General features: G+C 37.8%; 1 protein-coding gene across 3 annotated transcripts in view; it reads left to right on the top strand.

The window, feature by feature from the left end:
- Window positions 1-2,094: 2,094 nt before the first annotated feature.
- The window catches only part of NKAIN2 (sodium/potassium transporting ATPase interacting 2), a 1,356,778-nt gene continuing 1,346,148 nt past the window's right edge, over window positions 2,095-12,724 (top strand). The window contains exons 1-2 of one of the 3 annotated variants that reach the window (XM_069076924.1): window positions 2,457-2,585; window positions 2,736-2,927. In XM_069076924.1, the coding sequence (XP_068933025.1) occupies window positions 2,874-2,927 (54 nt within the window). In that variant the 5' untranslated portion in view covers window positions 2,457-2,585; window positions 2,736-2,873. Of the gene's footprint in view, window positions 2,928-12,724 lie in introns of all 3 variants that reach the window. The other 2 variants (XM_069076922.1, XM_069076923.1) reach the window with 2 other exon arrangements.

Raw genomic sequence — 12,724 nt, 5'->3', positions numbered from 1 at the left:
ATTATTATTTTACAGAAAGCATTTGATTATAATTGATATAGTAATACAGAATAATATCCTAGTGTCTCCCCATAGCTATATTTCAAATGCAAATAACTGCCAAAATAAATAAAATAGTGAATTGATGCAGCCACTATTCATATCAACTCTCTACTATTCTGCTCATTTACATTCATTCAAAAACATCAGGACACTTTTTACAACTTTATGCTTTTACAATTTTGTAGTTTAATAATAAGAGCTTTCATTTTTGTGTTACTTTATAAAATACAAAGTATTTTATAAGTATCGTCACATTTTATCCTTACAACAATCCTGCAAGGAAAACTTTAGAGATATTAGGATTTTCATTTTACACATCAGGAAACTGAGGCTCAGAGAGGTTATCTCCTAAATTATAAGTGGCTTATAAGATTTACATTCTGCAATTATACTTTGCAATTAAAATTGCTCCTGAAAGTTCAGTCCTTGACTTCAAAAAAAGATATTAATCAAGGTGTCTGATATTATTTCTGTATTTTCAGTTATCTTAGTACATCACAATCTTTATTCAAATAAAGTGCTCATTTGACATTTTTTCTATCCCACACAAATCCAAATTTAGTGAAAGTAACTTCTTATTAACAGTGGGAAATACTTCAAAATTGAACTGAATCTTGGTAGTTGAGCAGCAACTTCTACACAGGCACAATTTGGTCTCCCTCAATAAAGTCCTTATGCTGGTCAAGTTTTCATTTTGGGCAAAGACTCCCATCACTTATTATCGTTGTTCATTCTGAAGTTTTCTTTTTTTCAATCTTCTAACACAATATTTAGCAAGCCCCCGCTTATTTCTATTTATTCAATTCCCGGGGATATTTAGTCACTGTTCTTTAATTCACTGGGGGAAAAAAAAGTCAGATGTTCACTGTTTACTGTGCTTCTCATAAGGGACTTTTTCTGTTATTTTCTAAGAGTATCCCTAACCAGGAAGCACTCTTCCTCCAGGACGGACCACCCCCATGCAGAGTCCAGCTAGGCCCTTCATCTCTTGGACAGCAGGGGGCAGCAGCGGGCTCTGAAGCTTCCAATATTACGCTACTTAAAATAGCTGGAGCGCCTTTTGGCACTAAGTCCGGTTCTAGGGGCAGTCTCCAGCACTTGACAATGTGAACAGACACCCAGACTCTTATCGGGGCACTTTGTGAGGCTGCAGATTTTTTGTGCCAATTCCTAGCTCATTAAAAAAAAAAAAAAGTGACAACAGAAGCGTGCTTCAAAAAGCAGCAGTAACTCAATCTACCCGCTCCAAAAAAAAAAAAAAAAAGTGGTCTACTCTTCCCCCCTCCGCCCCCCCAACCCTCTATCCCCTTTGACTCTCACTTGTAACCCAGCCCAGAAGTGGTCCCTACCCCTGTTACTCCCGTCCCCACTCACGAAAAGAAATGGAGTCAGCAGCACAGGAGCAGAGCTGGGGCAGCAATACTGACGGTGGCGTGCTGCTTCTCCTTCTCCACCTTCTCAGGCCAGTGGTTGCACCACAGAGGACCAGTTTTGCATGTGCCTGAGCCGCTGGGATGCTGGCGTGGCACCCTTCTCTCCACCCATCCATTCCTCTTTGCCTAGCCTGCCTCCCTATCCCTTCTACCCACCCCACTCTGGAGGACATAGACACACAAGCCACGCGCGTGTTGTGCTCCAGGCTGGGCTGCGGGAGCAGGACCAAGACAGTCAGAGCCTGCACACGGACAGACTGACATGCTTCCTGGGTTCTTTTCTCCCTGCTGCTGCTGCGGACGCCAGCACCAGCACCAGCACCAGCACCATCGTCGTCTCCATCTCCTCCCTTTCCCCTCCTGCATTGTGACTGGCACCCGCAGCACCCGCAGCAGTAGCATCAGCAGCACAGCACCAGCCCAGAGAAGTTGACGCCTTTGAAGAGGGGAGGGAGAAAAATCGAGGGGTGGCAAGGCACGGGGTGGGTTAAGGGATTTGTTGTCAGCTAGGGATTAACACATCTGAGGGCGGGTGGTGGAAGGAAAGGGGGGGGGGCGGTGCTGGGAGGCAAGAGGGGGGTGGTGGTGGCGGTGGGAAGCCTGAGCTGGAAGGAGCATCACTGTATTAGCATCAGCTGCTGACGCCCGCCTGGGACACAGGAGCCCGGACGCCTCCGCCCCCGGCGCCCTCTCCCTCCTCCTTCTCCAGGATTCTCTTCCTCCTCCTCCCCACCGCCACCCCGCACCTCCTGCAGGCAGCTCCGCAGCATCACCACCTTGGAGAGTGGCAGTGCTGGGCAGGCATCATCCCGTGCGTCCCCCCGCCTCCAGAGCGCCCCGCGCGCTGCACCCGCCAGGCTCTGACTCTGCAGCCCCGCGAGGTGTTTGGAGAGGGAGCCCAGGCGGCAGCGCTGACACTTTGAGTGGGTGTGGGGCCAGGAGGAGGAGGGAGGGAGGGGGTGAAACTTTGGAGCCCAGATGACTGTGGGTTCTTCAGTGCTGCGTGGAGGCTGTGGAGGCTGCTGCTGCTGCTGCTCCTGCTCCTGGCACCTGGCGCATTTTCCCCGCAGGCGCAGCCGGAGGAGCGCTGTTTGCACTAAGGGAGTGAAGGTATGTGTTGCTGGAGCGGCTGCTGCTGCCGCCGCCGCTGTTGTTACTGCTGCTGCCACTGTTGCTACCGCTGCTGCCGCTGCCGCTGCTGCTGCTGCTGCTGCTGACACAGAGCCGCTCCAGCAGGTCCTAATGCCTGTCACTTCCCAGGACGCTGGCAGCAGCAGACAGGAGCCCCTGAGCCCTCGGCAGGTTTGCCTGTCCTTCCCCGCGATCTGATTGGATAAAGTGGGGGCTCGACGGTGGCCGACGTGGGACAGTCTGGCTGTGGCAGGGGTCTTGGAAACCATGGGTTATTGCAGTGGCAGGTGCACGCTTATCTTTATCTGTGGCATGCAACTGGTAAGTGACACTTGGGTCCTCTTGTTCTCAAATGTGCCCCAGTGATAGTAGACAGGGGAGTACAATGAAAGGTCTACTGTTGATCAGAATGAAAAGAAAGAGAGAAAAAAAGGAAAGATTGAAAATATATTGCCAATATCTGAAATTATTTCAGATAGATTTACTGTATTGTACAGGAAGGGTAGAGCCCCCCCCCCCCAACAGTCACTATCTTACCTACTCCACCCATTCCTTACACCCCTATGAATTCCATTTTGAAAGGTATGGGTTAAACTTGTTGGTTTTCATTTCTTTAAGAAAACTGATATTTCACGTCTATTCATTTATGGTTTACATGTTTTTTTGTTAATATAAATATAGAACAGTAATGCCAGGCACAGTTTGTTGTACAAGTGTTAAAGCAGTGAAATGTGGAAATCTTGACTTTTTCTGTGATATTTCTCTTCGTATAGTTAGATATATCTATATGCTAACCTTAAGGATTAAGAAGTAAAACATTTGGAAACATGTACCTACGTGGGGCAAATTGTGTATTGAGTGCCATCCAGTGAACTGCATTGCATTTTAAAAGTATGCATACTAAAAATTAAGAAATTCTTAAGAGAACAGAGGAGCTGAACAAAAACATGTGCCATATACTGAAGCAGTAGCACTCTAAATTTGATCCTACCCAAAAACATTTTTGGGGAAAGTATTATATTATCTGAATAAGGGTTCCTAATTTAGATAGTTTTCTTTCCTCATAAAGTGTTGGATTATGGACTTTGTGAGGAATCTTATGCAATTGTTCAGAGGCAAGTACCCAACAATGGAAAATGTCACATCTTTAAGTTCCAGTTCCCTAATATAAATATGTAGAGGAGGGCAAAAGAGATTTGAAAGAGGGAGAAGAAATTTAGAGACAAATGTTATAGTCTTTAAGTAGTTAATTTGTTGTGGTAAAGAAGCAGCAAGTTAGCATATACTATTTGATGTTTTTTTTTTCCTAATCTCACAAATATCTTTGGTTGGAAAGCATAACTTGATATGAGTGGCTATCAGCATTCTTAATAGGTGTTTCTTGAAGGCAGGTGCTAAAGAAAATCCAGGAAGAAAACAGATTTCTGAGAGCCATATCAGCAAAGCTATCCACATAGGAAAATAATTTACTAGTAGAACTGACACCAAAATACCTTAAGTGTACTTTATTGTATATCTGTTGTCACCAAATGCACATTTTTCATTCTTATGCCTGACTGTATTTTGTATAAATACTTCTGAGTTTGATGTAGTTTTGTCATTCTCCATCCCAGTAAACTCTACCCCCTTCCCCAAGTTAGTGATATATGTTAAGGAATATTTTAATCTGGTAAATACTCATTTTTGTAGTTGGTCTTCAAAGCAAGTGAAAAGAACCATACATAAAAATTCAAGAGTGTAATCTCCTTTTTTTGAGTAATGTTTAAGCAGATTTATTTCTTTGATCCTGGTTTATCAGAGTTTCAAGTCAAATATTTCCTATTCCTACTAATGCAGACAAAAAAGAAATGAGAAAGTTTACATTATCTGTGCAAAAGAATGTCTTTGAAAAATCTAAATTGTATACAAGTGGTAGAAGATAAGGAGAATCTTCAAACATTCTCATTTGGAGGGACTGTTGAGAAAAGCAACACATTTGCCAACTCATTGTGTAAAAAAAAAAGCATGGAACTGTGAGAATGAGTGGGTGGTTAGGAACATTTATGCAGAATTTTGTTTAATGGTGATTTAACTTTGAAACATTTAACTTAGTAGGGCTCTGATGGAAGTTAGCTATATGTAATTACCAACAGTAATATTCTGTATAGAAAGAAATCTCAAACTTTCAAATTGATTATAGAGTGAATTGGGAAAAAAAAGGTGGAATTAAATATGCATAGAAACACAAAGCTAAAAGCTTCTTTGTGTGTGTATTTGTGTGTGCATGAATGACTGAGCTGTCATATTGCTTTTGAAATAAAAAATAGAAATCACAATTCAGTTTCATAACAAGCTACAGGGCACTTTAAAATAAGAGTGGTCAATTGCATCAAACCTCTTTGAGTGTCAAAGGATACTTTCACTTAGAATCATGTGAGTTTCCCATCTAGACTTTATGTGCCACCAGACTAATATAATTAGCAGCCATGTTAATGCAGATGCAGAACAAAAACAAAGGATGAAGAAAAGCCAATTGGTCTGATAGGGTGAGATAATGATACACATTAAAAGGACCCAAATTTATCTAATTCTCGATCACAGTTGCTTTTAAAATATTATAAACTTTTGACAAAGACTTTCATTTAAAACATTAGAAGTGGTAGAAGCACAGAAGTTAATAAAAGGGATACATTTATATGTTTCTTTTGTTTTTGTAGATTACTTTTGGTACCTCTTTAATGTTAAATTAAGAGAAGGGAATATTATAAACTAAGTTTTCAGAATGAGCATTATCCCTGTGTACTTTTGATTGACACCAAAGTTTTTGCAGGTTTGCTGATTTACTTCTCAAGTGCTTATAAGATGGTCAATTGTCATATGGCTTTTGCCAGATGCTTACATTATTGGTACCCAAGAGTTGCTTAGTTTGCCTTTTTATTTCATTGAATTTTGGAGAATCAAAATTTCAAATCAAGCAAACACCATCTCTTTTGAAAGCTTCATAGTTTGTACATTATCTGAACTTGAGAAAAAGTATGTTTAGTTCATTCGTTCTTGAGGAAGAAATAAAGTAGATTTTTGTTTCAAATAGAAGTATATATCATTCTTGTTGCTGTTGGGTCAAGGTTATTATTTTGACAAAAAAGTACTAAATGTTTATGTCATGATTCCTCACTTTCACTTTGAAGTTGTATGGCTATTGTGTGGTGTTTAACATTGTTTGGTAATTGCCACCATCATGTTCTCCCCCCTACCCTCCCCCCAAAAAAGGGCGAATACAGTTGGTACTGAGAAATCCATTCCAGAGAGATTGTGTAAAACTTTCATTTCAAGTAGAAGGAAATGTTCTTCTTCATCACAAATTAAAATCTCTGCAGCTGTGTGGCTGGGCTAACTTCAGATTTTTGGGTGATTCTTAAGGAAACAGATGTGATCTTTAGAACCAGGTTTGCTGCATTTGCAGAATCAAGAGTCTAAGCTCATAATCTCAAGAAGGTAATTTCTTTTTATCATTTCTGCCCTTAATGCTCTATAACTGAAGATTTCAGATAGAGACAGAAATCATCATTGCATTTGTTGTAGTGGACTTAGCAATAGAAACCACTTTTTTTTTCTTTTCAATTTTGTTTTTAAGGCTTTGAGAGAAAAAAAAGTTTGGCTGTAATGCTTAGGGTATGGTTAGAAGGAAATGCTTTTTTAAATATAAATTTTGAAAAATCCCTCATATATTTCCAAGTTAAATTATGTGTGGGGTGGGGTAGAGTTAGTAGAGAGGGAAGAGGAGTTTCTCCAGTATTTTTTTTTTAATTTCCCGCTATTTAAAAAGTCACTGCTATTTCAGGTCAGCAACTGAAACTAGTCAACTTTTAGATTTCAGATTTGGTGTATATAAGTGGCAATTACCAAGGAACTTGTGCCATCAACTATTGAAAAAAATATATTGATTTACATTCAACAAATTAACACTTGAAAATGCCATTCTTGCCATGTGCACTATGAAATATTCCTAACTTGGAGCAGGTGCAACTAACGATTAGCTCCCTGCACATGTGTGTGCAGCTGTGTGAGGAAGCACATTTGAAACTTAATTAAGAATCATCAGTTGCCATCCACTGCACAATTACTAAGCACTTCTAGAGGTACACACATTTGTAGAAGAAGTAGGCCATGACTGTATGGCCAGACTGGAAAACAACAACACAAATTTATTATAATTATGCAATATTTCCTTGGTGCTTCTGCTGATATAATACAGTGTTCTTAAATGTGTGACATTTAACTGCTGTTTTGAAAATAAGGCTTTCAAATTAAATTCCTTGAAAATATAGAAAGAAAAAAATTATATATTTCCTAAGTAAGTTTTGGCAGCTTTGCAACTTATTCTCCTAAATGTCTTTCTGAAAATAATAATTGTGTACCTTCCCTGATGTATTTGTTCTATATACATTATTTTTTTCAGTTATCATATGCATAAAATGCAACAACCATGGTAATGTATTTCTATAAATGTTAACTCAGAGACAAAATATTCAACGAATAGGAAAAACACCCTCAAATGAATGCACTATACTTGTTAAAAGACAGGGCTAACATAAAGAACTGTGAGGTAGCGTGGTGGATTAAAAAATCTGAGGAAGCCAGGTAAAGTAGTGGTGGGGAGCATGCTTGATTCCGAGTCATAAAGTATTCAGTTCAAATCCTTTCTCAGACACTTCCTAACTATGTGACCCTGGGCAAGTCACTTAAAATCTCAGCCTGAGTTTTCTCACCTATAAAATGGGGATAATAATAGCAGCTATATTACAGAATTCTTGTGAGGATCTTGTGAAAGCACCATATGAATGCTGGCTACACAGTGTTCCTCCTTTTGGTTAGTAGATCTAGTTCAGATTACACCTAGGATACTTCCCAGGTGTGTGATTATGACCAAGTCATTTGACCCCCTCAAAGCCTTGATCTCATCATTTCTGAAACAGAGATAATAATTGTACTATACATCTCATAATAGTTGTGAATAAAGTGCATATAAATGAATTTTGTTGATTATCTTGATTTTGTGTTACATTTGTATGTTTGTTTAGCAGTTTTTAGTTCTTTTCTTTTAAAGATTCAATATCAGTTTGCTCCAACCCATGCTTCAGAGAGAGATAAGCTTCAAATAAAAGTGGAAACTGGGTTATTCCCCTCTACTGACCAATAGAATTTCTTATTTCCACACCCACCAACAGTTCCTTCTTTTGTATTTACCCAAGGTTGTAGAGCACCACCTGTATGCATTTACTTCCTCCACATTCTCAGAAAAGCATTGAAAACTGTGGCTTAGGCTTTATTGAAGGACAGATTATGTTTAGGAGCATTGATTGGGCCATAAAGGTATGCATTACAATTGTGTCATCTTTGGGTTATAGTTAGCCTTAGCTTTAAATTCTACTTAAGTTTTGACTTTGCCGAAGTTGAAAGGAGAAATAGATTAATGTGGTAGAAAGAACTCTTGGAATCAGAAGATCTGATTTCAGATCCCCAAACTAACACTTAATAGCGGTTGTAACCATGGCCAAGACACTGAAACTCTCAGATTCTCAGTTTCTTGTTTGGAAAATAAGGAGATGAAAATACTGTCATTGGCTATCTAATAATATTATTGTGAGTTATTGTTAGTAGTAGTGATGAAAGATTTGTGCCAGAAATCGAATATATATTAGAACCACAAACAATAATAATGGCTAGCTACAATAAGACGTTGTTGGTGGTGTTTTTTTTTTGTTTTTTGTTTTTTGTTTTTGACTTGACTTTGATCTTTTTGTGTGCTGTAAGGAAAAAAAACTGAAAGAATAGGTTGTTAATATGTGCATAGCTACATATTTCAAACAGAATATTTAAATTATGTTATCTTGGACAAGTAATTTAACCTCTCCAAGCCTCATGTGTAAAAGAAAGATAATAATGCCTACTTTATAGTTGTTCTAATGAGGGTGCTTTGCATATACTTAAAACTACTTTATAACTGTAAATTATTGTTGCTATTTTTATTTACAACTGAAATTCCAAAGTATGAATTGAGCCATAAATACTTAGACAAACTGAAAGTACAATTTCAAGCAATCAAATATTATCCCCTTAAGCACTTTGTGAATCTAATATTAATAGAATTAGCATGTTAACTTGCATGTGTCTACAAGTTTTTAAAATTTAGAAGAGAAATTTTGCATCTAAATTTGCAATGTGTAATGCAATGACTTCTTCCTCCTCTCAAATACGTCTTTTTCTTCTTTGTATTGTTAACTTGCGACATTTATTTTTTTCTTTATTATAATATTCAGTATAGTTGATCAGAAATCTTCTCTATAATGAATATAGTTTTTATCTTAAGTAAGAATACGAGTGCTTTTAATAGAAATCAGTTCTTGTAAGAGTGGTTAAAAACATTTTTTTTCCTTGCCAATCAAAAGAAATAGTTGAAATATGCTCTGTTAATCTCAAAAGGAATAAAAAATGTTGTATCAAGTTTTTTCTCTTGACTAGCTATAAGGTGTTTGATGATGTACTGTATTTTGACCACTGGGTTTCCTGCAAATGTTGTATTTCCTCTCAATATATATTCCTTTCATATTTAAACGTGTTGTCTCCATTTCTAACTCTGTCTCTGTCTCCATGTTATATCTCATCTATCTTTATATCTATATAAATATAAAATAATTGGTCTTTAGATATTTATAGTCTTTGTGTGTATATGCATATGTATATATCTATACACATATATACCTGTATCTATATATCAGTATCCATTTTTCTATCACTTATCTATCCACATATAATAGAAAGCATATTGAGATATGAGTCTTTTTTAAAAAAATTAAAAGGACTAGTTTTCTCTCCTAAATGAAATATTTTCCTTCCCTTAAAGTTCACTAGAGGAGCATTAGGTCTAAAGAACACATGAGAATATCTCAATTTTTTTCTAATTTAAAACATGGATGTTGTTTTCTTCCATCTCTGAGTGAAAATAGTTTGTTACCAAAATAATGAAGTATTCTGTGAGCAACAAGTAAGTTGTAAGTTTTGTACTTAGGTATGGATCTTATTTTACATTTAATTTCTATGAACATTTCCTAAAATATTTGGTAAGTTTGTTTATGTATTACATACAAAAAAAGATTTTTGTAGATGTGTTTTTAAAAATGCTCTTTTGCTATAACAATAGCTAACATTTATGTAGCTTTATATATGAAGCTATTAAAGCTCTATATAAATGCTAGCTATTTTATATAATGCTTTTAAGTTTTGCAAAATGCTTTAAAATATTCTATCATCTTAAATTCACCATAGCCCTGGGAAATAGGTGCTATTATTATCTCTCTTTTACAGATGAGAAACCTGAAGCAGACAGCTTCTAAATGACTTTCCCAGGGTGACACAGCTAGTAAATGTATTAGAATAAATTTGAACCCAAATCTTCCTGTCCATAGTCCAGTGATCTATCCACTTTATCACTTTGCGACCTTTTAAAAAGTATTTTTGTGCATGCCTGGTTTTGTTTTTGCATTTTTTTCCACTGAATTCAACAGAGATGAATTAAGAAAGTACTACATTGTGTAAACCAGTTTAGTAGCAATTTGGATTAAGATACAGAATTATATATAGGCCCTGCCCTTCAAAGAATTTATCATTTCCATGGAAGACTTTGACATATACATGTAATTGTAATGCAATGTGATAAGATAAAAGGAGTTTTGAAAAAGTTCTATGAATAATCTAAAGGGAGAGAATTCATGTCTACCAGGTTGGTTCAGACTTCACGAAGTATAAACTAGAAGTGGGGAAGGAGAGCATTCTAGGTAAGGACTGATATGAGTGAGGGATGGATAGGTCAGAGGTCAGGATGTGAACATTATAAAGTGGTCTAGTTGACCATAGAGAATTTTATAAAAGGGTGGAATACTGTGTGAGAGAATGCTAGACAAAAGGTTGGCACCTTATTGCAAGTGAACTTGAATGCAATGACTGGGTTGTCAGATCAGAACCCACAGATTTTTTGAACAAAGGAGTGATATCAGTGAATTAAGAAAATAATTTGGGATGATATGATGTGAAGGACAGATTGGAGAGAGACGAGTTTGAAAACAAGATCAGTTAGGAGTCCCATAAAATTGTCAAGGCAAGGGGTGGCTAGGTGGTGCAATGAATAGAGCACTGGCCCTGGAGTCAGGAAGACCTAAGTTCAAATCCGGCCTCAGACACTTAACACGCACACACAAAAAACTAGCCTTGTGACCTTTTAACCCCAATCGCCCTACCTTCCCCCCTCCAAAGAAAATTTTTTAAGGGAAACAATTATAAGGGTTTAAACTGAAACTTGGGTGGTTACCATGGGAGTAAATAAGATATCATGCTAGAGAAACGAACAGGGTAGAATGGATAAAATTGGCATGTGATTAGATATAATGGGTGAGGGAAAAGGCAGAGTCAAAGATGCCCCTAAAGTTTTCTTAAGTGTCCAGGAGCCTTCAATAAAAACAAGCTTTTATGTTGGATTTAGTTTAATCATGAGAGGCAGCAAGCATGGCATAGTGGATAAGTAAGCTAGTTTCAGAGTCAGGAGGACTCACCTCCTGATGTACCTGTGACCCAAACTGACTGCATCAATTTGCTTGGCAAGACAATTAATCTCTCAATGCCCTAGGCAACTCCCACAAACCATGTGTTGCCAAAGGGTTGTAGATCTGCTTTGGCACAAGAACTCTTCTTACTAGAAGTTCCTATCCTAATAAAATCATGGGCCTAAACAAAGCTAAAATGTTTAACATTGAAACAAATATATCTAGCTGACTTTCTCATATGCACAAATGACCATCACGTGGTTATCTAGGTTGAAAGAGGGTGTCTTGGATTGATTGCAGGCAAGGGACATATGTTGGATTGCTTTTGGAGTTGCCAGTGAAAACAAAATCTGGAGAGAGGTTTCTGGCCCTTTGTCAACCCTGCTGAATTTCAATGGGTACCACTGACTTTTAGCAAAGGGCTTCGAAATGTGTGACAATCATGGAGGTGCACAAATTTTAAATGAATAAAACAGGAGATGATTTAAAGCAAAGACTACATATGCTCCTTACCTTCAAGTTGCAGTTCATTTTTGAGGCTATTTTGATGAAGAATTAATGCATGGATTTTTTTGGATTGTTTGACTTTTGTTGTTTTTGTTTTTTTGTTTCCCCCCCTCTTCTGGGTCCTATTTGATAAGTCTATGTACACTGTCATAACTGAATGCAATTGGGTTGGGAGGCAATTGAGAATATAGCATAATCTTTAAAAATTAGTCATATAATTTTTAACTTTTAACCCTTTTTCATTTGATGGTGAGTGGGTTGTCTTCTTTCCCTCAATTCCCAAAGTAATGGAGGGAGAAGGTCTACCTCTCATATTCAAGTCTACTTTCAAAAGATTCTGTTGTCCTACATTACTAATAGGTGACTGAGGAAAGGGCAAGCCCATATCCCTGTATAATTGGTAACTGCTGCAATTTCACTTTGGTTGCCATTTATGAGAGTTGGCAGTAGTTTCCTGTGTTCTGACTGTGTCTAGAGGGAAAAAAGTTCCTCTATTCATTGGTCTTCTGCAGAGTATGTCACCACCAGCTGGGGAGATATGCCCTTTTGGATTAGGTGATAATAGTTCTCTTATTTGTGAAGCAGAGGATCAAAATCACTTGATTTAATGTAAAAGTGTATTCTTGAAGGCAAGAAGGTCACTTAATTATAGCACGAAGGAGTGGGACTTAGTGGCAAGAGTACTGGACTGAGATTTCACAGAATCCTAGAATCTCAGAGTTTGAAGGAATGGTCAGAGAACATCCATTTAAGCCATTTCTGGATAAGAATCCTTTCTCTGACATACCCTACCAGGAGTTATAAAGATACTCTTTGAAGATGTCTACTCATCACTCCCTGCTGAAGCAGTCCATTCCAATTTTAGATAGCTCTAATTGCTAGGCAGTTTAGCCTTAAATCAAGCCTAAGTCTGCCTCTCTGCAACTTCCACCCACTGTTTCTAATTCAAAGCCAAGAGGAATAACTTGTATCCCCATTACATAGAACAGATCTTCACATATGTAAAGGTAGCTGTTGTGAGTCCTTCACCACCTC

The sequence above is a fragment of the Petaurus breviceps genome, unplaced genomic scaffold (genome assembly GCF_028583685.1).
Source record: "Petaurus breviceps papuanus isolate PSGF00001 unplaced genomic scaffold, PetGlider_PUasm1.0 90977, whole genome shotgun sequence".
Taxonomy (NCBI): domain Eukaryota; kingdom Metazoa; phylum Chordata; class Mammalia; order Diprotodontia; family Petauridae; genus Petaurus; species Petaurus breviceps.
Note: the sequence above shows the minus strand (reverse complement) of the source record. Positions and strands in the feature narration are given on the sequence as shown.